Source organism: Quercus suber, unplaced genomic scaffold (assembly GCF_002906115.3).
Source record: "Quercus suber isolate HL8 unplaced genomic scaffold, Cork oak 2.0 scaffold_71, whole genome shotgun sequence".
NCBI classification, from domain to species: domain Eukaryota; kingdom Viridiplantae; phylum Streptophyta; class Magnoliopsida; order Fagales; family Fagaceae; genus Quercus; species Quercus suber.
Window position 1 is genome coordinate 1,703,469 of NW_027069536.1, and position 27,846 is coordinate 1,731,314.

At 32.8% G+C, this 27,846-nt stretch overlaps 1 protein-coding gene and 1 long non-coding RNA gene across 3 annotated transcripts; one reads left to right on the top strand and one right to left on the bottom strand.

Moving 5' to 3' along the window:
* The first annotated feature begins 3,835 nt into the window (after positions 1-3,835).
* Positions 3,836-6,796, top strand: LOC136067419 (transcription factor TCP4-like). Of its 2 annotated transcripts, XM_065773246.1 has the most exons (3): positions 3,836-4,297; positions 4,704-6,219; positions 6,533-6,796. In XM_065773246.1, the coding sequence occupies exon 2, from the start codon at positions 5,179-5,181 to the stop codon at positions 6,175-6,177; it is 999 nt and encodes a 332-aa protein (XP_065629318.1). In that variant the 5' UTR covers positions 3,836-4,297; positions 4,704-5,178; the 3' UTR covers positions 6,178-6,219; positions 6,533-6,796. The 2 variants fall into 2 exon arrangements, with proteins under 2 accessions (XP_065629318.1, XP_065629317.1); XM_065773245.1 differs by having other exon boundaries at positions 3,867-4,297; positions 4,704-6,691.
* Positions 6,797-25,801: 19,005 nt separating this feature from the next.
* LOC112031055 (uncharacterized) lies at positions 25,802-27,441 on the bottom strand. The gene is made up of 2 exons (XR_010628893.1): positions 26,766-27,441; positions 25,802-26,010 (listed from the first exon to the last, which is right to left on the bottom strand). It is a non-coding gene; the product is annotated as an uncharacterized LOC112031055 (long non-coding RNA).
* Positions 27,442-27,846: the final 405 nt, after the last annotated feature.

Sequence of the window (27,846 nt, forward strand, 5' to 3'; positions counted from 1 at the left end):
TAATCAATTGAGAGAGTTGCAGTGTTGCACACCTTGCTGCTTCTTTAGAAGCAGATTGAAGGTTGCCTGCCCTTTTGTTCTCTTTGGTAAGATTTCAAAGGTTAAAAAGGCTATAAGTTATCCTCACATATGCTAGGCCATGAGTTCTTTTTATATCACTATCAATAAGTCTATAGGCAAAGAGAGAGTTAGGATTTCATCTTTGGGGATTAAAACATGAACCAAATTTCTTTTACCATTCTAGAATTAAAAAGATACTAAAATTCAAAACTAAAGTAATACATAAATATGCAAACTAACATAAATTTAATATTAACAAAATATAAATAACTGAAAAGGGATAAAATATTTGTTTCTTTATACACTTTCATTCAATCATAAGTTGAAAATCAAAATGGAACTCAACATTTTTTTTTTTTAATCTTGAAAATGATTTATGATTGATTATGAACAAAATTTTATAATAATTTCCTTTCAATGTACAAAATTTAAGTATCTATTAATTTTTTTTATTTTAATTTTGTTGGAAAACCTTTTTTTTTTAATAGGATTCATGAGTTAAAATGTCATATATTATAATTTGAATTTCCCATAATTTCTAAATTATATATATATATATATTATCTTTATCATATGTCCAAAATTGTTCCAACTAAAAAAAATAATTAGTGTTACCAGGTAAAAGGTTCAACAAGAAAAGTTCAAACATACAAAACAAAGTTCCTAACTACTTAGCCTTATTCACTCAATATTATGTTTTATAATATGTCAATATTCTTCTGACATATTACCAAGTGTAAAAAACAAATGAATTGTTTAGGTAGAACTAGACAGCAACAAGACAACTCCTAACTCTCAAAGTCCCAAATTTTCACCTTTATGTCTTAAATAATAAATATCTAAAATTTCATTTGAAAAAAAAAAAAAAAAAGAAGTGAAACACTATAGTAATTTGATTTTCTTTTTTAAGTAAAAAGAATAAAAATACACAAAATGTCAATTGATTTTTGTTAAGTTTTAGACTAGGTTGATGATTACATTTGAATTAATCAAGCTATTTTGATTACACTGATTATGCCAATTTACAATTCAAGAGCAAACACTTCAAAATTATATAAGGAATATAAAATAATATGTCACCAATCACGCAAATCAATCACAAGAAGACAATAATATGCTAATGAAGTGGAAAATGGATAAAGAACACTCCAAAGTAAAAAACCCATTATGTGGGAAACCTTCCCAATAGAGCAAATTCACTATGATAAAAGAAGTTTTACAATGAAGGAAAAACAATTTCCTAAATTCAATTGCTTCAAAACTTACATTAAAAAAAAAAAACATTTTTATTGTTTCAAAGTTTCTAAACTATTCAATCATACAAATTGCCTTCATAGATGATGCATCCACAATTAGGATTGAAACTTCTAGCCGACTCTAAAAATCTCCTGGAGATTTCTTCACAGTAACAACTTGTGTACTTGATGTCATTGATCACCGTATTGAAATTAAACTGTTGATTTTAGTCTCATGGGATAACTAAATAGGTTTTTATTGATTTTTACTCTAGGGTACAACAACATTCTCTTAGGCTTCAAGAAAGTTGTGCAAATAAGTCCCCTTTATACTTGATAGCAACTAAGGTATGCAATCAAAGGCACAATGACCTTTCTAGAATTAAAACATGCCAATCATGATCTTCAATCAATCGAGTAGCTATTGAAAGGCTGTCAAAATGTTCATCGCTTGGAACTCGATCGAAGATTAGTTGAACATTGTCAAACTAGACCTCTTAAGCTATTTCTTGTATTGTTGTGCAATTTCTTGATCCAATCTTCAAAGACATATTACATACTCAATTTTAACATACAAGTCATGGAATTTGGCAACACTCGATTATGTCGTTAACATTTTTTTAAAAACGTAAAATAAAATAAATTGATACCAACAAGAAGTAAAAATTTGATATGTAAAAGAGGGTATTTTTTGGGAGGGACCACTAGCTACAAGAATGGGTTGGATGACTAGTTTAAATTTAATGATCCTTAATTAAATTTTCAAACTTTTTTTTTTTGGGGGGGGGGGGGGGGGGGGGGGTGGTTATTCTGTCGAGGAAAAACTTCAAAATCAAATGAATTAATTTGCTAGTTATCCTTTCCATTCACAGGCTTCATTTTTTTTTTCTTCCTTGATAACTTTTGAGGAAATGATGAACTGTGGGACCTAATTAACTTCTTTTTGGAAACACATTTTATCAAAGGAAAAGTGATTTTCCAAACGAAAGGATTAGAAGGTAAATCCCCCAGAGTGAGGAAACACTTCGATATATGATGTATCCCACCAGCCTCTAACCTCCTTAACACTGCTTCCCCAATAAAACCATCATGATACCTTTGGAGTTCACAAGCAGCGCTTTTAGGTAGCTCTACTAATCTAGTTAATTAGCTCCTTTATAAAACACAAAAAGTTTAAAAAACTATAGCATATAAATATATATATAATATACATCTACCTCCAACCAATATATCCCTTGAAAGATTTTTCTATGACACAAATCTCTTTCGGAGAGTTCTTCAAATTGTTTTGTTTTGTTATTGTTATTGTTTTTGCTTCTTCTTCTTTTTTTTTTGGCATGAATAGGAGAAATTTTCTCTTACAATATTTCTTTGTTAAAATGATTTATTGGGGAAGTTTTTGCTGATCAATTTATCTTGAAAATGAGATAAAAGAACAAAATAAACTAAGTAATTATTTTTATCAATAATAAGATAAGTGATTACAACACATTTGATTTGCAACAGCCAGTGAGCTTATCTTCATCGAAAAGCAACATTACTTTCTTGATTCTTTTTTACACTGGGTATGGAAAACTTTCTTGGCCAAATGTTTTTTAAAAATGATAAAATAAAACAGTAACTATAGGATATACATGACGACATTAGTCTGAATTTACAAATAAACTCTATGTTCTGTAATCAAAATTTCAAATAGAGTTTATGATTTATTTTGGAACAGCAATATATTTATTTTATAAATTGTGTTTGTGTTTGTGTTTGTGTTTTTTTTTTTTTTTGGTGAGGGAGTGTTTACTATGGTTGTACAATTATTCATACTAATAACCCAAATCATGAATTGCTTTGTTGTCTTTCAACTATTCCAATTTTGATTGTGAAAGGAAATAGCTCCCACAGCCCCAAAACCCTAGTTCTCCATGTCTTTGTATATTTCCACATTGAGCTGAATCTACCAAATTGAATCCACAGGCCAGGCTCAAACCCTAAACTGTTCTGCCAACATCAAGTGACGGGAATATTTAGTCTTACTCATGACTAAGAAAACACATTGCTATTTTGGTTTTAGAGTCCAGTCAAATTTATGATATTGAGGTCAATTTTTACAGTAACTTAACTAGTAGGCTGAGGTCACACATCTACCCTTTTTACAAGTTAAATTAGAAAAAAAGGATTGTTATCAAATTTCGCAAATAGGAAGACTTAGTACAGCTGGTCCACATAAGTGACTGTAAAGAAAATTGATCTCCAAGAATAATTTGATGTAAACTAAGCCATGACTTGAAGGGAAGCCAAAAAAGAAAGTCAAAGCTTTAATTTGTGTGTATTTTCTAATTTAGGCCAGCTCACTTAAGCAACATAGTCTACTTCATAATTGGGAACTCATTGAATCCTTTTCTTTAGGGTTTGGATGCTAATTCAGCCATTGTGTTAACAATTTTGATGTTCTTATATCCCTCTCATTTCACAAAAATCGTAGTAAAAGGATGCTGAATAGTGTAGTTAGGGGAAGGATGTTTGTCCTTTCCTTTTTGTGAAATCACATATATAATATCTTAATGGTGGAACTATAAAAGTGTACATATAGCATAGGAAAGAAACCAGAAAAGCTGTTAGCTATCATTATCAAAGCCTTCAAAAGGAGTGGGTGGAAGAGGTGGCCATTGAGAGTTACCCCTTTATCAACCATCCATGACTCTAATCATAACTCAAAATCAAATAATTCTGATTATAAGAAGTCATTAAAAAGACACAAACTGTGTTGTGTCAGTGTGTATAAATATAGACATGTAAGAGAGAGAGAGAGAGAGAGAGAGAGAGAGAGAGCTGGGAATAAAAGAGTAGGGTTTAGAAAGTTAAAGAGAGATGAGTCTGGTCTGTGAATAGCTAGGTGTTGTAACATTTATGTCTTCTGGGGGCTGAGATGACCATAGATTTTTATCCCCAACACTGACCAAAAACTGCTACCCTTTGCAGAAGCATCGACAACACTCGGTAGGCCAAAGGTACGATTCTTCTCTGTCATCTACTGTTCCACCCATACTCTTCACCTTTCCTCTTCCTACTACTTCAATCTTCTCATATAATCCAACCAGTAAAACCAACTCTCTGATTTTCCTCAATATCATCCCAAATTTCAAGTATACAATAATGTTTTCATATATTATTGATTTCTTATTCTCAGTTTTTCTTGAATTCTTTTCATAGTGGTTATTGAAAATTTTCTAATTTTCATTATTTTGAAGCATACTTGATGTCCACATGGGGAAAAGAAAACCCACCATTCTAGTTAGTTTATTTACTGTATCCTTTTACTCTCTGTAGTGATATAGATAGATGAGTTTTTAGTTATGAATTTATAAGAAAAAACAAAAAAAAAAATTAAATTTTGGGCTTTGTTTGTTTTTTCAGTGTGGGTTTTGTATTTACTTGACTTATTGGGGTGAGGAATCTGGAGATTACAATGGCAGGGGTTTTTGGGGATCAGCAGCAACAGTAGCTCCACTATCAGGTGACAGTTGCAGATAAAAGAGCAACAAGCAACAAGAACAGGAGTAAAAGGAAACAAAGCAACAGTGTACTAGTACAAGAAACCTGCAAGAAATCGAAAAGAAAGTTGTTTTAAGAGCTAAATCAGAAGGCTAGGAATCTGGATTTCCAGAGGAATCAGCAGCACTTACTGAGGCCTATCCGCCAAGTCACAGCCCCAATACAACAACCACAAGAACAAAACCTAGGCACCTACAACACCCACTACCAAAATCCCCAACTTGTCCAAAACCAACAACAACTACAACAACAACCTTATGGGGATGCCATAAATTCCAACCAAACAGAACCACAAGTTTTGGACCAAACCACAGACTATGCTAAACACAGACAAAAAATGGGCATGAAGAGCACCGGGGGAGAGATAGTCCAAGTCGAAGGAGGCCACATTGTCCGATCCACCGGCCGTAAAGACCGGCACAGCAAGGTCTACACCGCAAAAGGTCCCCGTGACCGTCGTGTCCGGCTCTCAGCCCACACTGCCATTCAATTCTATGATGTTCAAGACCGGCTAGGCTATGACCGGCCTAGCAAAGCTGTGGACTGGCTCATCAAGAAGGCTAAGTCTGCCATTGACAAGCTAGCTGAGCTACCACCATGGCATCCAACTGGTACTTCTACTGGGACTGCTGCAGAACCGGACCCAAATGCGGGCTCAGCAGAAATGACAATAGCAGAACAATCAGAGTCTTCTGGCTACAACTTTCAGCTCCATAGGCAATTGGGTGAGAACCCAGATGACAATTCAACCTTCATTCCACCATCTTTAGACTCTGAAGCCATCACAGACACCATGAAATCATTGTTCCCAACAAGCTCAGCAAATTCCTCCATCAATTTCCAGAGCTACCCACCTGATTTAATTTCAAGAAACTCCAACCACCCCCAAGATCTTGGCCTATCCCTACACTCTTTCCAGGACCATTCAGCTCCAGCTGATCAGAACCTTTTTGTGGGCTCGGCTCCCATGGGATTCGATACCAATTACCAGAGAATGGTAGCCTGGAATAACGACACAAGCGCAGAGAACAGAGGCGGGTTCGTGTTCAACTCTCAAGCATTGTCACAACAAGCATTGCTAGGCCAAGGCTCAGCATTTTCACAGAGGGGACCCCTTCAGTCCAGTTTTGCGCATTCAGTTCGCGCATGGGATCATGATCTTTCTATTGCCTCAACAGACCACCAGAAATCACAGCCAATTCACCACTCTTCCATCTTTGGAAGCCGCTTCACTACCGATGGTTTAACGGGGTTTTGCATTCCTGCAAGAATTCAGGGTGAGGAGGAGCAGAATGCCAATAGGCCTTCCTCTGATTCTCCCAATTCCCACCATTGATTCAACAAAGAACTCAACTTTTTCCCCCCACCATTCGATACTGTACTGTACTGTACTTCCCATCATTCCAAAATCCTTGCTTGTTTCTTCTTCTACTTGTTCTTCTTCTTATGATGTTAGTTCTGTTTGTTTTCATGGAAAATGTATCAACAAAAATATTTAAATTTTTGTTCAAACTTTTTTATTGTTTACTTTTTTGCTGTTGGTTTCCTAGACAGAAATGTGCCAATAATGGGCAGCATTGAAGAGAAAATAGTACGATTCTCAGAGGCATTTATGAGAAAGTATTTTCCATTGAGACTGCAGAGTGAATTCAAGTCTCTCAAATTATGCATTTTGTTTTGGGGTTTTCCAGGATTTTGAAGATTCTACTGTTGGATAGTCAAATTCAAAAAGGAAGAGAACCAAGAAGAGATTCCAGTCAATTCAATGGTCTACTGTGGGAAGAAATTTATCTGGTTGGATTTAACACTTTGTTTTTTCTATGATTAATTTCACTTCCAGAGTCATTTTATATTGGATGCTCTATTGTTTATTAAGTGAGTTGTTTTGCTCATGTTTGTTTAATATTTGCTTAATTTGTTCAAGTAATATGACTCTTCGAGCTGGATTATAATCTTATAGTCCATGTCGCCCTTGTTTTTGTTAAAAATACAAGTAGAATACTGTTAATTTATTCCACATTTAATATTTTATTTATTAATTATATTGTTAATTATGTGAAAAACAAAAACTCTTGTCTAGGTCCATTCTTGGTAAACTGCGCTCATTAAAAAATTCTATTCAGAAAAACTGTTTTGGGACATGCTTTAATTTTTTACCACAAAAAAATACAGTAGCTATTATTTTATATATTTCTGTGCATGCTTTACAGTATTTAAACGAGAAAAAATATATATTTTCTTTTGAATCCACAGAAGAATACATTTTCTATTTTTTGCTTTGTTTTCTGTATCCAAAGTACAACTGTAATGTAACAGTTTCATGAGTCAGCAAATTTCTTGAACCTTGGCCTTTTCTTATTACATTATGTTGGCGTGCATACTATTTTGTCTATATATAGAGGGAGGGCCTCAGATCGAGTTATTCATGGTCTAATTGTTTGTTAATGTTACAAATGTTTGTTGATGTTAGAACACTTAAGGATTAACATTTTATAAATCTTTCTATTATATTTTACCTTATTTTTGTTCTTAACTTGCATGCTAACTCTCTTATTGGTTGGACTTTATTTAAATTTATATTGAATGCATTTTAAAGTAAATCTACTACTATATTACATTATCTTTTTATACCTTTCATACTTGAAAAATACTAAGAGGACTATAAATCAATAACAATCTCATTTATGAAATATTAAAATTTCAAATTTTACTTCAAAATTATACCTATAATATGAGTTTATATATTAAATAGTAATTAACAGCCAAATAATCCGGATGGAACATTGAGTTGGAGTGGGGGCCACCCCTCAACCAAAATTTTTAATAATACTTTTAAGCCTTAAGAAAAAAATAATTAAACATTTTATTGTTTGGGCTCCCAAAAATAATGAGCTCCTTCGTGTAAAAAACAAAAAAAAATGTGTTAAATCTTTAAATTCTAATATTCAAGAGGATCAAAATTTAAGAAATGAAAAATTATATTATACAGACTATGTGAATGTTTGATTTTCATTCATTTTTCTAATATAAAAATTAAGAATTTAAAATTCTCACTTTTGTATAACAATTTCGTATTAAGTTTTATAAAATCCCTTATGAAATAATGATATCAAAACTTCTAAGCCTAGCATGTTACTTGTTATATATATATATATATGATCAAAATTTAAGGAAGCAAAAATAATATTATTCAGACTATGTGAATGTTTGATTTTCATTCATTTTTCTAATATAAAAATTAAGAGTTTAAAATTATCACTTTTGTATAACAATTTCGTATTAAGTTCTATAAAATCCCTTATGAAATAATGATAAGAATTTCGTTAGTCTAGCAAGTTACTTGTAATATATATATATATATATATATATAAAAGAAGTTTAAAAGAGATTGAGCAAGAATTTTCATATGGTCATTGTTTACTTCTTTCTCAAAAAGTAAGATATTTTTCATTAATATCTTTAAGCAATTACTTATCTATGCACGATATTAATACTTTTTAAGTAAATACGTATGTATAAATCTATATATGCGTGCACACGCGCACACACATATCTACATTGATATTAAATTTGGCCTCCCAAAAAAAAACATTCATGATTCTACCTTGTACTTTACTTGAAATTATATGTATGTGTTAAAGATGAAGAAAATGTGTAAGAGAAAATTTTTAAGTAGTAATAAAATATAAAATGTTATTAAGTGATGTAATATTAACAAATAGATGTAACTGACCCATATATAACTCTTACATTGTTTTTTCAAATTGTATCCTTCTCCGCATGCAATTTCAAAAACAACTTTTACATTGTTTTTTTCAATTGGTAGTATGAATTTAGTAAATTATCCAGGAATACTTGGTCCATAGATTTGGGAGATTATTTTGGACTTTGGTCATCATAGTGTGATATCCACTGTGTTTGAGCCTTGGGGTTTAAGCCAAGCCACTTTCAACATTGTTACTCTTCCTTTGAACCAGTATTGTAAGTAAAAAATTACAATGTTCAATCACGAAACCTTCTCGCATGGCTTCATTGATTTTGGTAATTCTATCCTTTATGCTGTTTCAATGAGATCTGGCTGGCTGAGGATGCTACTCAGGAACAGTTTTTAAAGACATATGATCTAGGAAAGGGTGGGAGTTGAAAATATTGAGGAAAGTTCTGATGATAACAGTACTCATTTTTTCAGGACCATAGTGAGACCACATCAAATGGGCTGGTCAAAGAGGGAGATCTAGCAAAGAATCTGTCCATCTGCATATTATTTCTTAGAAAACCTTGGGGAAATCGTCTTGAACTTTATCCATGAACTTGGTCCTGTGAAATATGCTTTAAACTCTCAGAAACCAATGTTCTCTTGTTGTTTAATTTGTTTTTAAATTGTTGCTTCTTTTATCTTCATCATTTGAAATGTGTATATATATATATATATATAAAACAACAACAACAACGACGACAAATTTTGTGAAATACTGTACAAACAAGTATCAGTCAGCGAGTTTCCCTAATAAGGTGTCATATAACAGTAACTGTATTATTAAATAACTTGTTAATATACATTCTGTACACACAACGTTCATAATTTTATATGTAATGTTCACATTTAAAATATTAATTAATAAATAACATATAAGTAAAATATAAAAGAACAAGAATGGAAGAAAATAAAACTCGTCATACACTTAATAAGGCCGTTGATGTTATAACTTCAATGCCTTTTTCACAAAACTTATATACATGTCGGAAAAAAGTTGGTCTTATTCATAAAACTTATCTTTGCTAGGAAGTCGGCTACTTGGTTGGCTTCACATTAGTCGAGGTAGGGTGTAATAGGATTGGTGCAGTAGATCGAGTTGGCATTCTTACTTCTCAGTATGTTGCAACCCTAGCAAAAAGTAGTCACCACTAAGCCAGAGCTGTCCTTAGGAAGCTGTACACGGTAGTAAATGCTGATCAAACTGAATGGAAATGGTCAGAAATATAGAGAGTATATTTAGAAGAAACCCATACATGATGAGCCCTTGTAGGTCATCTGCAGCCATTGAAAGGAATGGAAGGGACACACCCTTGATAGTGCATGCATGTAATCATAACAAAATGGCTTTATAATACACACAACCTAATTAACATCAACGTAGTCCTCTGAAACTTTTCGCAAATTAATGTACTATCAAATGTCTTTCTCGGTTTATTTATTTACTTTATGGAATTGTCCAGATAAACAAACAATACATGTATTCGGGTGTCAGAAAATGTGGTGAGAGATAATTCGTTAATGATGTAATGATCCTTCCTCAAGGTCTAACGTGCCTTACCTGCCAATCCTAAAAATCGTGTAGAATATAAACTTTCATTTCTAAGAACATTAGCATCCGAGGATGTATAAAAAAAAAAATAAAAAAAAAAAAAATCTATTTTGCATCTTTAAACACTACTTTATCTATTTTATCAACTCATTTTACAACTTACCCTACATTTTAGTTTTTATTTTTACATATAGCCCAATAAAATAATATAACTTACCTATTAAAATAATAAAAAGTATTTTTATCTCTCTCTTTCCTCCCACTATCTTTTTCTCTTTACATGCAACCACAAAATTAAATACTATTCATAGGTTACAAATTTTTTTAGGTATACAAACTCAGATGGAGTGGATTTTTGCTATCTTGGGTTGTAAAATAGCAACTGAGAGGTGTTTACACCCCTCTATGCTAGTGCTCTAATATGAATTTTTTTTTTTTTTTTAAGATGGTCATTAAAAAACTTAAATTATACATAATTTAATAAAAAAATTAAATATATCAACGTCACAAAATAAAATACACAAATACATAAAATATTACGATTTCTTTTTACTAACAAAGAGAAAACGAAAAGAAAGAAAATGATAAGAAATAGAGTGGGGACTAAAAATGTTGAGATGTGAGTAATAAAGTGAGGGAAATTCTGAAATGATAATAGAGAAAAGAAAAATGGAGAGAGAGAGAGAGAGAGAGAGAGAGAGAGAGAGAGAGAGAGAGAAATGATATTCGCTAAAATTACAAGTAACATACTAAGAAGAACAAAATTGTTGCGACTACAAAGCCAAAGAAAATATAATTAACTACTGGCACCGCTATGGAGAAATTACGACCATAGTATTTCTTTGGGTACCCTTTTTTAAGGAAAAATGAAATTAGATATTATTTTAAGTAATGGATTGAATGAGTTACAAATTTGAATGACTATAAGTTTTTATTTTTTAATTTTGTTTTTGAATAGGTTTTTTTCTTGAATAATTTGTTCACTTGTTATTGTTTGGTGTAGTCTTGTTTTTGTTTGGGTTATTTTTGTTGTTATTTGGGTTAATTTTTATTATTGTTGTTTAAGCATTGTTTTTTTGTTTAAAAATTATGTTTGGAGGATTAGAATTATTTTTGGAGAAATTGTATATTCACAATATTTTTACAATAAATATTCATATGCAGGAAGTTATTATCAGTGGGTAAAAAATTGATGTCAGTATTGGGTTCAAATTAGAATTGATAACAACTTACCACATAGAATTTATTATGAAATTATTGAAAAATATTGTGGATATAGCATTACTTTTATTTTTGTTGAATCAAAATTATAGTAATTTTTAAGATAGGGTGTTTAAAATTTTTATTATTAGGATTGTAAGGACCAGATTTGGATTTCTAGCATAAAGATATGAATGGACTTCAGCCCAAAAAGCCCAAAACAATGAATTTGTAGAGAAATGGGTTAGAAAACTGGGTTTTAGTTAATCAAACAACAAATTGAGTAGATTGATTGTGAAAGACTGAAAATGGATGATTATAGAATGAGTAATAAGTATCCTCGGCAATATCCGGAGAGACTGGTTCTTATATAATGCTCCTAAATAGAGTTACAAATTTAATTCTAAATTGCTACAGTGTTTTTTTCTTCCTTTTTCGATCCCCTTTTTCTCGCTACCCCCCTTTCCTTTTATACTTCTTCTCCTTTTCATCCCTATCTTCCATGTGCATGCTAGATGGTTGATCTTGATACTTGTCTCATCAACACCTCCCATAAGTCTTCATGTAGTAGTTGTAAGGCTGAAATCCACTATTCAGGCATCACCTCCACATTAATGTAGCCAGGGAGTTAGCTGCAGCGTATTTAATGCAGATGTAGTAGCTTTTTCCTTGGATATTTTAGGATCCTTCCATGTCCTGAGCTTCCATAGTGCTTATATGTATCAATTAAATATCTTTGTGACGTTTCTTTGGATAGCAGACCATCTTTACAGATCATGGCTTTGGTCAGTCGAGATGGCTCTTATTTTCGGCGCAATCCCTTGGTCGTTATGATCTAAATTGACTTCCTTGTTTATTAATATGGTCCTTTTTTTTTACAAGTGTACATATATACACTTTTTTTTTTGCAAATCAGTAGAGTAGTGGTCTCTTCTTTTTATTTTATTTAATTTTATTTATTATTATTATTATAGAGTAGAGTAGAGTAGCTGTTTCTTTTTACTATTCATCAAAAACAGTAGTTTCTTTTACTATAGTTTTCTAACCCACATACTCCCATCAATACATATTAGGTTCATTGTACCCCTCTTTTGTTTTTAGTTTTTGCTTGAACATTGTAGACCCATCTAAAATTGCATTCTAGCGCACACAAAATGAATACCCCTCGCAACCTTTTTATAGTTGACATGAGTGGGCTTCAGTATCTGGGCCTAGAAAAGAGCTTTAAGAGATCCAAAGCTCATTTAAAAAAGAAAAAAAAAGAAAGAAAAAGGAAGGTGTGTTTCGTATCCTCAAATGAAAAGATCTTTTAATCTCAATAAAGCTTTTCTATAGTTTTTAGAAGGGAAAAAAGAAATCTGAAACTGCTGAAATAGAGTTTTTTGTGTTCGTTCGGCATTTTTGTAGGAAGTTGAATTTAAAATAGAGTTTTAGAACCCGTCTGACAAAAGAGCTTTAATAATTGGAAAAAAAAGGGGAGGGGGGGGGGAGGGGGGGGGGGGGGGGGGGGGGGTGGTGTCTGGCAATCCACTAAAAATAAAATGCTTTAACTTAGGTCCTTAAAACTGGTGAAATTTGGATCTTCAGGACCAAATTTTTAAATTTACTATTCATATACTCTAGAAATCTGGAATTTTAAAACATTATTGTTGAGGTCAAAAAAATCACAACATTGTATCAACGTCCAAAGAAATACAAAATTGAAATTTAAGAACCATTTGGGCTTTCAAGGAAGGGGTAAGGCCTAAACTCACCAATTAAGGACTAAATAAGTAGGAAAGAGCCGAAGCCCATGAATGGGTAAGCTTTGGGCCTTATGAAATAGAGAAAAAAATAAAACTCAACCTAGCCCTTAAAAGAGAAGATTGCTGGGAAACTCAGAGAGAAAGCTAAATCAAGATACTTGAGGATTCTCAGAAACCTAGGATCCTCGGGATATGTAGCAGAAGATTAGGTGGGATTGAGACAGCTCAAGGGAGCATGCCCATGAACATAAAGAACGAGAGCAGATATGTCCCATCAGCCATTCAATAGTGCAAAAAAAGGCAGATGACTTGAGAACCAGCACTTCATGAAAAGAGATTTGGTATCTTAGGGAATCCAAGGAGATGGACCATGGAGGAAGGTGGCTAGGATCTTTCAACCTGATAGAAAGGAATCTGCCCATTTAGAAAAAATGACAAAAGGTAAAGTAGCCAAAAAGTAGGTTTGAATAATAGTATCTAGAAGTTTTGAGAAAAGAAAAATTAAAAGTCAGCCCTTAGGACCTCCCATAAGAGGAAGGTCAACTAGGGACTTTTGGAGAGGGAACCTCAAAATGGGAAAATAGTGAAAAAATAAGGAAGGGACCAGTTACCAATGTTGCTAGCACAACATTGGTCCTGGTTCCTAGGGCAGCAAATGGAGGGAATCAATTGTACACCAAAAACCCCAGGAAGGTGCTATAAAAGGGAGTGAAGCTATCAGCAAAAACCATTCAGCATTAGTGAATCAGAGAGAAAAGATCCCTTAGAAAACTCCTTTAGAATTCAAAAAGGGAGAAGAGAGGGAAAACACTGTCTAAGATCTTGAGACAGGCACTACAAAATACACTTGGACCTTGTAATATATCCTAGTTCAAAAAGGGCATAATGCATTAAAAACTTAAGAAAATAATGAAGTATCACTTATTATCTTGAGGATCCTTAACGTTTTATTTACATTTCCTTTACTTATATCATTCTTTACTGTTCCTTACTGTGTAATACGTATATGTTTTCTATGTGTTAGCATGTATGTATTGTGGAGTCCATGTTTTATGCACAACTTGGTTCGTAATCGGCCCAATTTAGTTGCGGTGAATGAAACCCAGTCCACTAAACAACAAGCATAAGGCCCAGAAACCTTGTTTCTACTTGAGCCTATGCGCTGTCAAAAAAAAGAACCCATAACTATTCACTATAATTTTTAATACACTCAAAACACTAAAGACCTTTTGAATTAAAACCCTATACCACAAAAGCTTTACAATTTAAGTTCTACTTTCTAAAATAATGCCAAGTGAGCACTTTTTTGTTGTTGAAACAAGTATATAGTAGGGGACTGATTGTGGGGTTCAAACGACAAAAAACAAACACCAGAAAAGATGTCATTTCTATTAGTTATAATTAGTTAGTAGTAGACTTTTTGCAATATAGAGCTTTTGGGGGGATGGATGGTGGGGTTCAAAAGGCAGAAAACATGAGCACCACAAAAGATGACATTACCACTAAGCTATCATTAGTTAGTGAAAGAGCTTTTAATGAAAAGCTCTCCAGTGTTTTGAATGTTGGAATGATTAAAGTGAATGATGTTTTGAAGTACTGGATTTATAACATATGAACACCACTTAACCTTGATGGATAATATAACATATATGTAGGGATACCACTTAACCCAAATACTTAAATTTATGAGTTTGGACTTAACTATGTTATATTAACTACTCTCTTTTGTCATTTTTATTCAATATGAGATTTCATTTACACATATATACCCAACAATCTCCCCATCATATTTGAGTCTTTGCCTCTATATGGGCTTCAAGGCTTCTTTGTAGGCCATGAAGAAGTCTTACTATCTCTTGCTTACTTATAGGTTTTTTCCTTCACCAGTATGTCGTTCATGGGCCTTTCATATGTCATCCTTGGAAGCCACATGTCAACCCCGCATGCCCATCCACGAAAATTGGCCCGCACTTCTATGTTCATAGGAACCTCAGGCACACCTTGTTTTTTTTTTTTTTTTTTTTCCCCCCTAATAGCATTAGCAATACTATTTTGTTGGGTCTTTCTCCAAAATCATTTTTGTGTGATCATTATGGGTTTTCTTTGTGTGATGTGTACATTTGTGTGGGCTCCAAGTACACGTACCTTGTCCTTGCTCTAACTCCGAAAAGGACTTTGAAAACCTTACCACTTTGTAGCACCACCATGGATTTTGATACCAACTGTTAGGGAGATAAGACTTTGGAGAGACTTCAATTAAGTAATTAACATAGGTAGGCCTAAAATTCATACGCTAAAACTTTTGAGTTAAGTGATGTCCTTGTATGTTCTATTAACTATTCAATTAGAGTCTCCTTAAGGTGTTATCTCACCAACAAGCCCATCAGAAAAAGAAAAAAATACAATTATATTGTGAAGCAAATCATCACTACAAGGGTGGGAAAAAAAAAAAAAAATACATGAGGGTGCACCAAATTACAATGTGATCACCCTCATATGTTTCCACTTCAACTTCCCGAATATACGACCCCCCAAAAAAAAAAAAATCATTTATATAAAGATTTTATTCATAATTTAAAAAGTTTTTATTCAAAATATTTACTTGCTAATATATATATATATATATATTCCTTCGATTTTGCTTTTACGTACAAGTAGAAAATATTCTTTTTTGCTTCTAAATTCTGAAAACAGTATACATAATGCAAAACTAATAAAAAAAAAGGACCTATATGTTAACAGAGTGCCCACAACTGGCCTATATTGAAATAAGAATACCTAATAAGAACTAAGAAGCAATGTCCAGATGTCCACAACTCCACATTCCAAAGAAAGAAATGTTAAACATCCTTTGTCAGATACAACCTATCTTTTCTTTTCAAATTAAGAAAGGTTAAGATTAAAATAAAAACGTTGATGAAGAAAAAGAAGGGAAAAATTAGAATTTAATTCCTCAAAAATATACCAAATCGTCAATTCGGTCCATATATAAATGCAGGGGCTGCTTTAGGATTTTTATTTAGGGGAGTCAATAAGAAACATCAATTATATAAAATTTAAAACAAAAGAGAGTTGAATATATCAATATCACAAAAAATAAAAATAAAATTCTACAATTGTCTTCTAAGAGGTTTCATATTTTGAAACCGTTGCATGATAGATTCATTATCAATCCTACGAGTTATATTTTTTTCAATGTATACAGTCAAACAATCATTAAACTACTGATCCCCCATTCGATTGCGTAATTCATTCTTGATATATTTTATTGTTGAAAAACTTCTTTCCACTGTTGCGGCCTACGGGGTTTCCTTGTTACAAATTTATCCATAGTACTAGCAAAAGAACAAAAAATAAACTATAAATTCATTTGACATATTTTTTTCTAATACAATAAATATATTAATTATTGTTGTTAAGTGATTTTTTTGCAATTCTTTAATTTATAAGTTTACAATTTTTTAAATTTTTTAAATTTTTATTGTCTTTAATATTAACTAGTAAGTTTCCCGTACGATGCATGGATAATGTTATAATGTTTTATGTAAATTTGTTTTTCGAAAATATTATACATATATTATAGCATATTTATTATAAAATTTTGTTAGTAATGAGTTTATCATAAAAAGTAACAATTATAAATTGCACACATATATCTATTATAATTATTTTGTTCAAGTAATGAGCAATAATGAAAACAACTTGGAGTAATATTGTATAATAAAAGTTGATAAAAGCATATTAATTCATTCTATATTACTGATTTTTATTATGTGATGTAATAAAAAGTTTTATTACGAATTTTTTTTTTCTTCAATGCTTTGTTATTGTGGTATGGTGACGCTTGTTGTCATTATCAGTTTCTCTATCTTCAACATTTGAAATTTAATCCGTTCATATTTGTTCAATTTTTGAGCTTTCATCATTTTTTCCTTTTGTTGCATCATTTGTGTTAATTACTAATGAATTGGTACCAACAGATTCTTGATTAGATCTTACAAAGTTTGGACTTTGTCACTAAGATTTTTAATAGGTATTTGCATTTATATTAAATTTCAATGATGTGACAGCTTTTTGTAAATTTTTTATTTTTGTTAATTTTGGAATAGTACAGCAAAAAGTATTAACATAGCATGTTGAATTGTGTTTTTTTTTTTCTTCCATATCTTTTTATCATTTGAAGGCGCATCAAAAATCTCAGCAACTATATAATTTTCAAAACCATCTTTTAGATTGAATTCATTCAAATGAAGTAGAGAAATCCATTTTTTTTCCTATATTCTTTTTCAAATAACGTGAGATTCATTCTCCAATGTCAATATTTTTACAATAATTTAAATAAGTTGTACCTTAGTTTATTTTTCAGCAAGATCTCGATCTTGTAGATTTATTTAGGATTTTCTCGGCATCTCGATCAAATATCACAAACTTTGTTTTGTTAGTTGCATTACAAACTTCAATTTGAATTCTGTATCTAAAGTAGTTTGGAATTGTATATATATGGTAGTTATAGTGAGATAGATATATTATAAATATTTGGAGAATATGTAGTTAATGTGAGTGCCTCTAACTTTGGGATAGAAAGATTTATTTTTGTTTTACATTTTGCACACCAAAATGATCCTGTTTGTAATTTGACATTCCTTTCACAAAGTACACACAAAATGTAATACCAACCTATTGTTGTATCAATGTTACTTATTATTATAATACCCTAGCAGTTCACATTTTGCAATGAACTTTGAAATTAATATGTATTTTTTTAATATAAATAATATGATCTATTATTATTTTTATACATAAATGATGAGTATAATTTGAAATAATTAACAAACCTTTCTCATAGGATCTCATTCAATGCATTTTATCTTTGCTATTGTCTTCATATGATTTAAAGATAAATCCTCCTATGAAAATTGTTTTGCATGTATTTTTGATATTTCTTGTATAGGATCATGTTTTTTACCATTCCTATCATTGAATTTTTTTAAAGAAAATATTAAGTTAATAGCATTTTGTGAGATAGTATATGCTCTTTATTAGACTTTTTTGTTATTATAAATTTTAGAAATATGCACTTGTCAATTATTTCAGCAACCTGAGGGATCTCAAGATTTATATATATTTTTGTTGCACTGGTCGATGATAGAGAATTTGTCTGCATAAATTGCATAGAATATTATTAATAGACAAAAGCATATTGAATTGAAATTGAGGAAAAATGAAGAGATATTTCATGAGAATGAGATTTTCTAGAATTATTATCTATACGTGGGGGAGGAAGAAGAGAGTTTGTAAGAGGATAAGAGTTTTTGCTTTGATTTACACGTGGGAATGGTTAAACTTGGGTCATAATATGTAAGGTAAAAACTGGGTCTGATTTTTTCATAAGATTTGGTTTACTTTTAAAGGGCAATCAATTCTATAATGAATAACTTTTGGTCTAATTGGTCTAATTGTTAAGAACAACTCATATCAATATAATAGTAAAAATAAGTTACTATGATTTATTGAGTAACAGTAAAAAAAACTTAATAAAAAGAGGTAAAAAATGCTAAATTTATATAATAGTAAAAATAAGTTACTATGATTTATTAGGTAATAGTAAAAAAAACTTATTGAAATAAGGTAAAAAAGGTTAAATGCAATAAGTTACTATGATCTATTGAGTAACAGTTAAAAAAAAAAAAAAAAACTTAGTAAAAAGAGATAAAAAAAAATGCTAAATTTATATAATAGTAAAAATAAGTTACTATGATTTATTGGGTAACAGTAAAAATAACTTAATGAAAAAATGTAAAAAAAGTTAAATGCAATATTAGAGTGCCATATGGCAGGATCGCATGCACTCTCACATGAGGTCTCTGTTTTTATATATATATTGAATTGATGTATTGACTAAGTCACATAAGCAACAATCCCTCACAACTCACAACTCAGATTCAACAAAATTAAAAAACTACTCACAAGTTACCAATTAGTCAAATAGTCAAAGTAATAACTCAACTTTATATCAAATCATCAAAACACTCACAGCAACTCTGCAACACGCCTACAAAACCAACAGTAAAGAAACTCAAACCCAGGCACTCAACAACAATAAAACACTATAAACTAATAAAAGTAATAAGTCCTATAAATCTATAACCCACTAACCCCACAGGCCCACACACAGTCACACACACGGTCGGACTTTAGAGACTCAAAACTCAAGTCTCAAAAACAAATATCAGAAGTTTAGAACACGGTTCTAACACCACAGCTCCCACTGACAGTCGCACACACGGTCCAAGATTCAAAAACTCAACCAAACAAAAAAAAAAAATTCAAAAGATTACACAACACAGGGGCGGCGGTACAAAACGCTATAAACACATTCACACAAATAGCATATCAAAACACTATAAACACACTCTCACAGTCAAAGAAAGAGAGAAAGAGAGAGCTGAAATACAAGATCAAGCGGCGACAGAAGGCAGACCAGGCGGTGGCAGATTTTGTGTGTGAAGCAGAGGCAATCTTTTTCCTTTTTGTTTGGAGAGTGAAGAAGGATAGCGAGAGATTTTAGAGGTTAGGCCATTACAAATTCTTAGGTTTTATTTGACTTCTTTTTTTTTTTTTTATGATTTTTCAAATTTTGATTTATGGGCTTTTTATTTCTGAGATTAAAGACCAAAATTTTCTTTTGGACTTCTATTTTTTTGGAGTTTAAGTTGGGCTTTAAAAAAATAAAGGGGTCATATTGACGGTGAGGGGGTGCAAATTTGTATTGCAGGGAGTTCAAAATAATTTTTTTAAAAAATATTATATATATGTATATAAATTTTCGGGTCAGGGGGTTCATTTGAATCCCCTGACTATAATGTACCGCGGCCCTGTTAATAAATGTTTTGACACCCAATCAAAAATTCCTGTCTCATCCATGCATGCCCTACCTTCCAAAACACCTGAACACTGAGCTAGCTCTCCCTCCATCATCGTTTGATATGAAAATTTTCTTTGATAATGCCTTTAGAAAACAAGTATAAGTTTCTTATTTTTGTTTCTAAACACTAAAAACTATGATAAATAGTGCATCACTAATTATATGATTAAAAAAATATATTAGATCTCGATGCAAACAAAAGTGCCCTTAGGTATCTTGGTTCTCATCTGATCAGCAGGTTATATTTTGGAACACATACCATCAGGTAGTTACTAGCCCTTGTTTTAGATTGCGAGGAGTCTTGGACTACAAACTATATTGAAATAGGAAAACCTAATTAAGAAGCAATGTCCACATCCAAACAACGTGTTTTTTTTTAAACAAACGGTCTTTTCATTTTCAATTAAGGAAAAAGATAAAATTAAGAAAATAATGTCAAATGAAAAAATAAAATAAAAAGAGAGGTTATTAGGTTAAAATACTATTTAATCCCTCAAAATATACATGAATTGTAAATTTGGTCTTTTTTTTAAAAATTTTTTTTTTTTTTTGTCTCCTATATGGTCAATCTATCCATTCAGTTGACTGTCATTACATTTTAAAAAAGTTTAGTTATAAACCAGTTTGAAAGTATTTTTCTCCAATTTACTAAATGGCAATTAAAGAAACCATAAATGTATAGTTTTAGTCACATAATTTTTTTAATAAATTATATGATTTTTTTAAGTAATAGAAATCAATAGTCTTATACATAGGTTCTAGATTAGAGGAAAAATGAGATAGTTCCAAATTGATTTAGATCTAAACTTTTTCACTACATTTTTATCGTGAGCTATAGAGCCTTCCTTTTTGGGTAATTTCTATTACACTGCCATATTATACACAAATTAGTGAAATTACACACAACATACTTTTTAAACTGAAATCTTGACTACAAGACACAATTTTAGTTCAAAAAAATAATTAGTGTTTACGGTATGTGTAATAATGTGTGTACTAACAATTAGCCTTCTATTTTTGTGGAGTTTTGCAGCGCGTAGGTGGTTTTGATCTTTTGAGTGGATGGATATGGATGTGGGGACCATGGGTGTGGGTTTCGGCTGCTGTGCTAGTAGTAGTCGCTATATAAATACCAGTATTGGGCTATGTTTTTGGGCTATGAAGCTTAGTATGAAACGCCGAAATGACAAAATTAAAACACTGGATCATATTGACAGCTCATTACAACTTTGATGAGCTAAATCAACGCTTATCTCTTTCCTTTTTTCCCAAGTAAAATTAGTGCTTTTCTCGCAATAATTTTAGGACCACATATCACATCAGTTTATATATATATATATATTATAGAGTTTTAACCTATGACGTTAGCTTCGCGTAGACGAAAATTAAATCACAGAATTCTTATTCAATTATCAGAGATTTTACCAATTTAGTTAATTGAAACCCACATTTCATTAGTTTTTCATAACTTTTAAAGGCAAAAACAATTTTTTTTTCCCTCAACTTGAATCAATTTACTTTCCTACATGTCCTAAATGTATTAGGATAACAATTCTAGGAATTTTTTTTAGAGTAGTCATTAAGAAACTTAAATGAATTATATAAAATCTAATAAAAAAGAAAACTTGAATATATTAACATTGTAAAAAAGTAAGCGAGAGTTTGAAATGAGGGGGGGGGGGGGTAGAGAGCAACAAATGATACTTGTTGTAATTGCGAGTTAAGTCACCAAGGAAAGTAGAGTTGTTACGACTAGCGATTGCAAAGTTGAAGAAAACAAAGTTATTGGCATTGCTGCCAATGAGAACTCATGGCCACAGTATTTCTCTTAATATTGTTTTTTTAGAAAAAATGAAATCAATGATTATTTTTATGAAATGGCCAAATCGGTTAAATGAGTTACAGATTTAAATGATTGATTATGAGGGTTTTTTTTTTTTTTTTTTTTTTTTGAATTTTGAATTTTGAATGGGTTTGTTGTAGAATAATTTGTTCATTTGTTATTGCTTAGCTTAGTCTTATTTTTGTTTGGGCTATTTTTGCTGTTATTTGGATTAACTTTTATTGTTGTTGCTTGAGCTTTTATTTTTAATTTTTGTTTTTTTTGTTTAAGGGTTAAGGTCCTTAAGGATTATATTTGGCGGCCAAATTTATTTTTGGAGTAATATTAGTATACTACATCCACAATATTTTCACAATAATTTTACAATAAATCCTAAAAAACAAGTTATTATTATGGTTTAAAAAGTAATGTTAATAGTGAGTTTAGATTAAAGCTAGTAATAACTTATTGTATTAGATTTATTGCAAAAATATTGTGAACGTAATATTTCTCTTATTTTATTGTATCCAAGTTTTGGGATTCTCAAGTAAGTCAAGTTAGAGCGTTAAATAAATATATATATATATAGGAGTTAATTTTTTTTTTTAGTAAGTATAAATTTTCCCCCCAAGTCAGGGCCTTCGTATGAACTCTCTGACTTCAACGTAGAACCGCCACTAATTATCCTGTTACCAATCAATAGATTACCAATCAATTCGAACAGTTGGTCTTTTACCATCATTACCAAGTCAAAATTTAGGGTAGTTATTGCATTGGACAACTGAAAGTTTTTTCCATTTAGGAAGTTGAACCCACTCCTTGCTCTAGTTGTCTTTTTTCTTTCTCTCAAGAGTGGGTTATCACGATTCGATCCGACCTGGAGATGAGTGGAAGACAGCTTTTAAGACAAAAGAGGGGTTGTATGAGTGGATGGTAATGCCTTTCGGATTGTCCAATGCTCCAGCACTTTCATGAGACTTATGAATCAGGTATTGAAACATTATTGGAAGTTTGTGGTAGTTTATTTTGACGATATCCTGATTTACAGTAAGACAGAAGCAGCCCACTATAATCATGTGCGAGAAGTATTAGCGTGTTGCAGGCCAATGAGTTGTATATCAACTTGAAGAAGTGCAGCTTCTTGACTGATAAGTTGCTGTTCTTAGGGTATGTGGTTAGTGCGGATGGGATTCATGTTGATGAGGACAAGGTCCGTGCAGTCAGAGAATGGCCAACCCAAAGACAGTGAGTGATGTGCGAAGTTTCCATGGGCTAGCAACCTTCTATCGGAGGTTTGTTCGAGATTTCAGTAGCATAGTCGCCCCTATCACTGAGTGTCTGAAGAAGGAGGTTCTCATGGGGAAAAGAGGCAGAACAAAGCTTGCCTTGATCAAGAAAAAGTTGAGCACAGCCCCGGTTTTGGCATTGCCCAACTTTGATAAGGTGTTTCAGGTGGAGTGTGATGCATCGGTGGTCGGGATAGGCGCTGTTCTTTCACAAGACAACAGACCAGTAGCATTCTTCAGTGAGAAAGTTTGTGAAGCTCGAAGTAATGGTCAGCCTATGAGCTAGAGTTTCTTTGCTGTAGTACGGACTCTTAAGCATTGGGAGCACTACCTGATTCAGAGGGAGTTTGTATTATTTACAGATCATCAGGCATTGAAGCACATTAACAGTCAAGTTAGCATTATAGGATGCATGCTCGGTGGGTAGCTTATATTCAGCGCTTCCATTTCACATTGAAGCACAAGTCTGGTGTCACTAATAAGGTGGCTGACGCACTCAGCAGGCGAGCATCTTTGTTGACCACCCTACGTACTGAAGTTGTAGGGTTTGATTGCCTCAAGGAGCTGTATGAGAATGATGAGGATTTCGGTGATATTTGGGGTAAGTGTCAACAAACTCATACTGCTGTCAATAGTATGTACATCCAGGATGGTTTCCTCTTTCGGGGTAACCAATTATGCATCCCTAAAAGTTCATTGAGGGAGCAGATTATTAGGGAGCTGCACGGTGGAGGTTTGGGTGGACATATGGGCAGAGATAAGACTATAGCACTGGTGGAAGAGAGGTATTATTGGCCACAACTCAAGAGGGACGTTGGAAATCATGTGAGGAAGTGTCCAATCTGCCAAACTGCTAAGGGTCAATCTCAGAATACTGGTTTATACATGCCTTTGCCAGTTCCACAAGCCTATGGGAGGATCTGTCTATGGACTTTATACTGGGTCTTCCTCGAACCCAGCGAGGTATGGATTCTGTTTTTGTTGTGGTTGACAGGTACTCGAAGATGTCCCATTTCATAGCATGCAAGAAAACTTCAGATGCTACTCGAGTGGCCAATCTGTTCTTTAAAGAAGTTGTGCGTTTGCATGGAGTGCCAAAGTCCATCACCTCTGACCGGATACCAAGTTCATTAGTCACTTCTGGCGGACTTTGTGGAAGCGTTTTGACACTTTCTTGAATTACAGCAGCACCAATCATCCAAGACTGATGCCAGACAGAAGTGGTTAATCGCACTTGGGGAATCTGATCCGGTGTATCTCAGGCGAGAAGCCCAAGCAGTGGGATCTTGCATTGTCCAAGCAGAGTTTGCATATAATAGCTCAGTCAGTAGAAGCACTGTAAGTCTCCATTTGCCATCGTCTACTGCGTGCCCCCAAAACACGCTTTGGACTTGGTACCTTTACCTGAGCTTCCAGGAGTGAGTCAAGCAGCAGAAAATATGGCTAATCGTATTCAAGCCATGCAAGAGGAGGTGAGGCAGAAACTTGAAGCTACAAATGCCAAGTACAAGGAAGCTGCTGATAAGAAGAGGTGTGAGAAGATCTTCAATGTTGGGGATTTAGTGCTGGTCTATCTCAGAAAGGAGAGATTTCCTGTTGGTACCTACAACAAATTGAAGGACAGGAAGTATGGACCATTTCAGATTACTAAGAAGATCAACAACAATGCTTATGTGGTTGCTCTTCCTCCAGACATGAGCATTTCTTCTACCTTCAATGTTGCAGACTTGTATGATTATCATCCTCCTGATGAACCAGATAGTGGGAACTCGGGTCGAGTTTTTCAAGTGGGGGGACTGATGTAGAACAGACAGTACATGCCTTCCTTGAACAGCAGGGGCGCAGGAAGTCACAATGCAAGATCAAAGGGAGGTGCCAGTAGGGAGCATCGGGGTAACAGTGTCGGAATTGCATGAAATTTGGTAGGTTGAAGGGAAACGACGTTCTGATCCAGATTCATGTCATGAACGTCGCCAAATTTAGGCGAATTCCTTCATTAAGGCCCCGATAACAGTGTTTTGCTATTTATAGTAATTTTGTTTTTCCTTAATAACTTTTAGTTTAAAAGTCAGAATAAGGTCCCGTCTGTTTTGGGACGACCCTTAAGGTCAGTAGTTTATGATTCTGCAGTTAACTCAATTTTGCCATTTTTGGTAGTGACCAAAAAAAGGGTCTTGCATTCCATGGAATCCCACATCGCCTAAGGAAGCACATGAGAATGTATTTATAAAGAACTAGTCGCTAACCCGTGCAATGCACAGGATTCTTTAAAAAGAAAAAAACAATATTGCAATTATCATTTGTTGGACTAAATCAAAATGTCTCAAGACTCACTAATCAAATAATACAACAAAATGAAAAAGACCCAAGCATAACATAAAATCTTCACTAATTCAAATATTAAACATTGTCAAACCTAATACACAATATGCTTGTGCCCAATAAAAGAAATCCTGTATATCAGCTCCATAAAAATACATACATGCCGAAAAGATTAATACTACTTCCATAGGTCCATTGGCAATGAAGACATTTTCATAGGTACATATATTCTGTGAATAAACAAATAAGCAAATTGCAATAATGATTGCAATCTTATTTTCATAATAAATAAATGGAATATAGTTACTAATGTCAATTCTTTTGCTATGACTCAAAAAGAGTAGAGAAAGCACATGATACAACAAATCTGCATTATATAGAAGAGTACATCATATGTTTATTTAACATAAAACATTGAGTTCTACAAATGTTATTTAGAATAGAGAAAGCAAATATTTGACCTCACGTCACATGGAGAGAGAAAGAGAGTAAGGAAGCTTTTACGAATTTGAATCAAAAGTGGACGTCCACGGCATCTTGATTTTGCTCCTTCAATCCCAATTCTGCAAAGCTCACAAAAAACCAATAGGTATTAGTTGTCAATTGAACTGAAGGTGAAACAAAGAGAAAACAAATCTCTTCATTTAATTTTAATCGCTTACCATCATTAAAAGCGGAGACAAAGGAGAAGGTGCACTAAAGGCGAAGCATAGAGACTAGAGAGAGAACGAATGAGAAGCTATGGTTTAAGGGCTATGGTTTTTGATTTGGGGTTTCTTGCGTATTAGTGTTATCATGGGAAATTTTAGCACAGCCCCAAAATAAGTTTTAATAAACCATCTCTTTTAACTGATTTTTTTTAACCAAAAGAGGCCAAGAATTGTTGAAATAAACAGAATATTTACAAGAAGATTTATAAACAGTAAACAGATGCAGGACATGACTAATCTAATCCTGAACAAAATTAAAGCAAGATGGCATTAAAGTTAGAAAAGTTTAACCTGTATAAAGAGAATAGGAATCTTCACATTCCCAACCACGTCTCTTGTACTAAGATACCATAAATATCGTTTTTCAAAATCATGAACAGACTTTACCAATAAAGCCTTCTCCAATAGTTCTTAGAAGTTAAGTAGACATTAAACATAAGTTATTCCAATTAAAAAATTAAGCATAAGTTATTACACTTAAATGGTGGCCAACACAATTCAAAGCACCACATCAATGATTATGTTTGTTCAACATTAAAACAATGCTAGAATGGAGGGGCATAAGCATTTAAACCAAAATAGATAGAAGATTGAAAGCAATCACCAACCTTGTTAGATCTAAGAATATCTATCAGTCCACCAGTGAACTTCTGACCAATGGCCATGTGATAACGAAGGACCTTGTAGCCTTCTCTAAGTCAAATGGGTTATCTATGCACATGGCAGCTATAAGCAATGTATTCTCTTCAGCTTCTGCCAAGTACTTCATCAACATGTTTGCACCATATTCCCAGCCAATGGCCATCAATGTAATTCATGGCCTTGCTTATTGATGAACTATATAGTTGTGGAGATATCATCGCAATCAGCAACTGTAATAACCTGCAGAAAATAGAATAGTAAAGAAGCTCCTACTATTAGCACATTCAAAGAAACCTATATTAGACGATTCTCCTATCCATGTACCTGAGCATGAGATTGATTAAAATTTACCATGAAAACATCTACTTTGAAGTAAAAGCGGCAAGGTTTCCTCCCATGCCCACACCACTGAATTTTAAAATATATATACATATATATATATAAAAATGGTCAGTCTAATTCACCGCACACATCTGGAATGCGATCCCTCATTGCTTGTTGTGGTGAAATGAAAAACCATGTAAAGTACATGTCATGGTAAGAACATGGAAACACATACTTAAAAAGATGCCCTTAAATCAATGTCATAGTAGTGAAGCTAAATTTTCTTAACAATGACTTATGAACAATTATGAAGCATATATAAATCATTAAACAAACTTTTTAAAATCAATTACATAGATAACAAACTCACAAGCCTTGGCAGCTTCTCAAAATTATCAAAGGAAATAGAAACTCAACCACAAAGCCTTGGCTATATTTGTCCATTTTTACCACCCTTTCTTCTACCAAAGTTCCAGACTTGTCCTGTAAATTCACCTACTCAGCTGCCCTGTTTTCAATTGATATAATGGTGGTTAGGATGTTGATATAAGGCTTGAGCAAAGCACCTTCAGTGAGGAACTCGCTTTTAGCCCCTGGGGGCTCATTTTGGTGCCTCTCAACTTGGGAATTAGGCATTGAAAGGTCACCTTTTGCTTTTGATTACAATAGTCCAAACTGAGTGGTAAAAAGGAGGAGAATATCCACAATTTATAACAAGGATAA

Coding starts and splice junctions, on each gene's coding strand:
- LOC136067419 (XM_065773246.1), top strand. CDS start 5,179: ATGGGCATGAAGAGCACCGGGGGAGAGATAGTCCAAGTCGAAGGAGGC.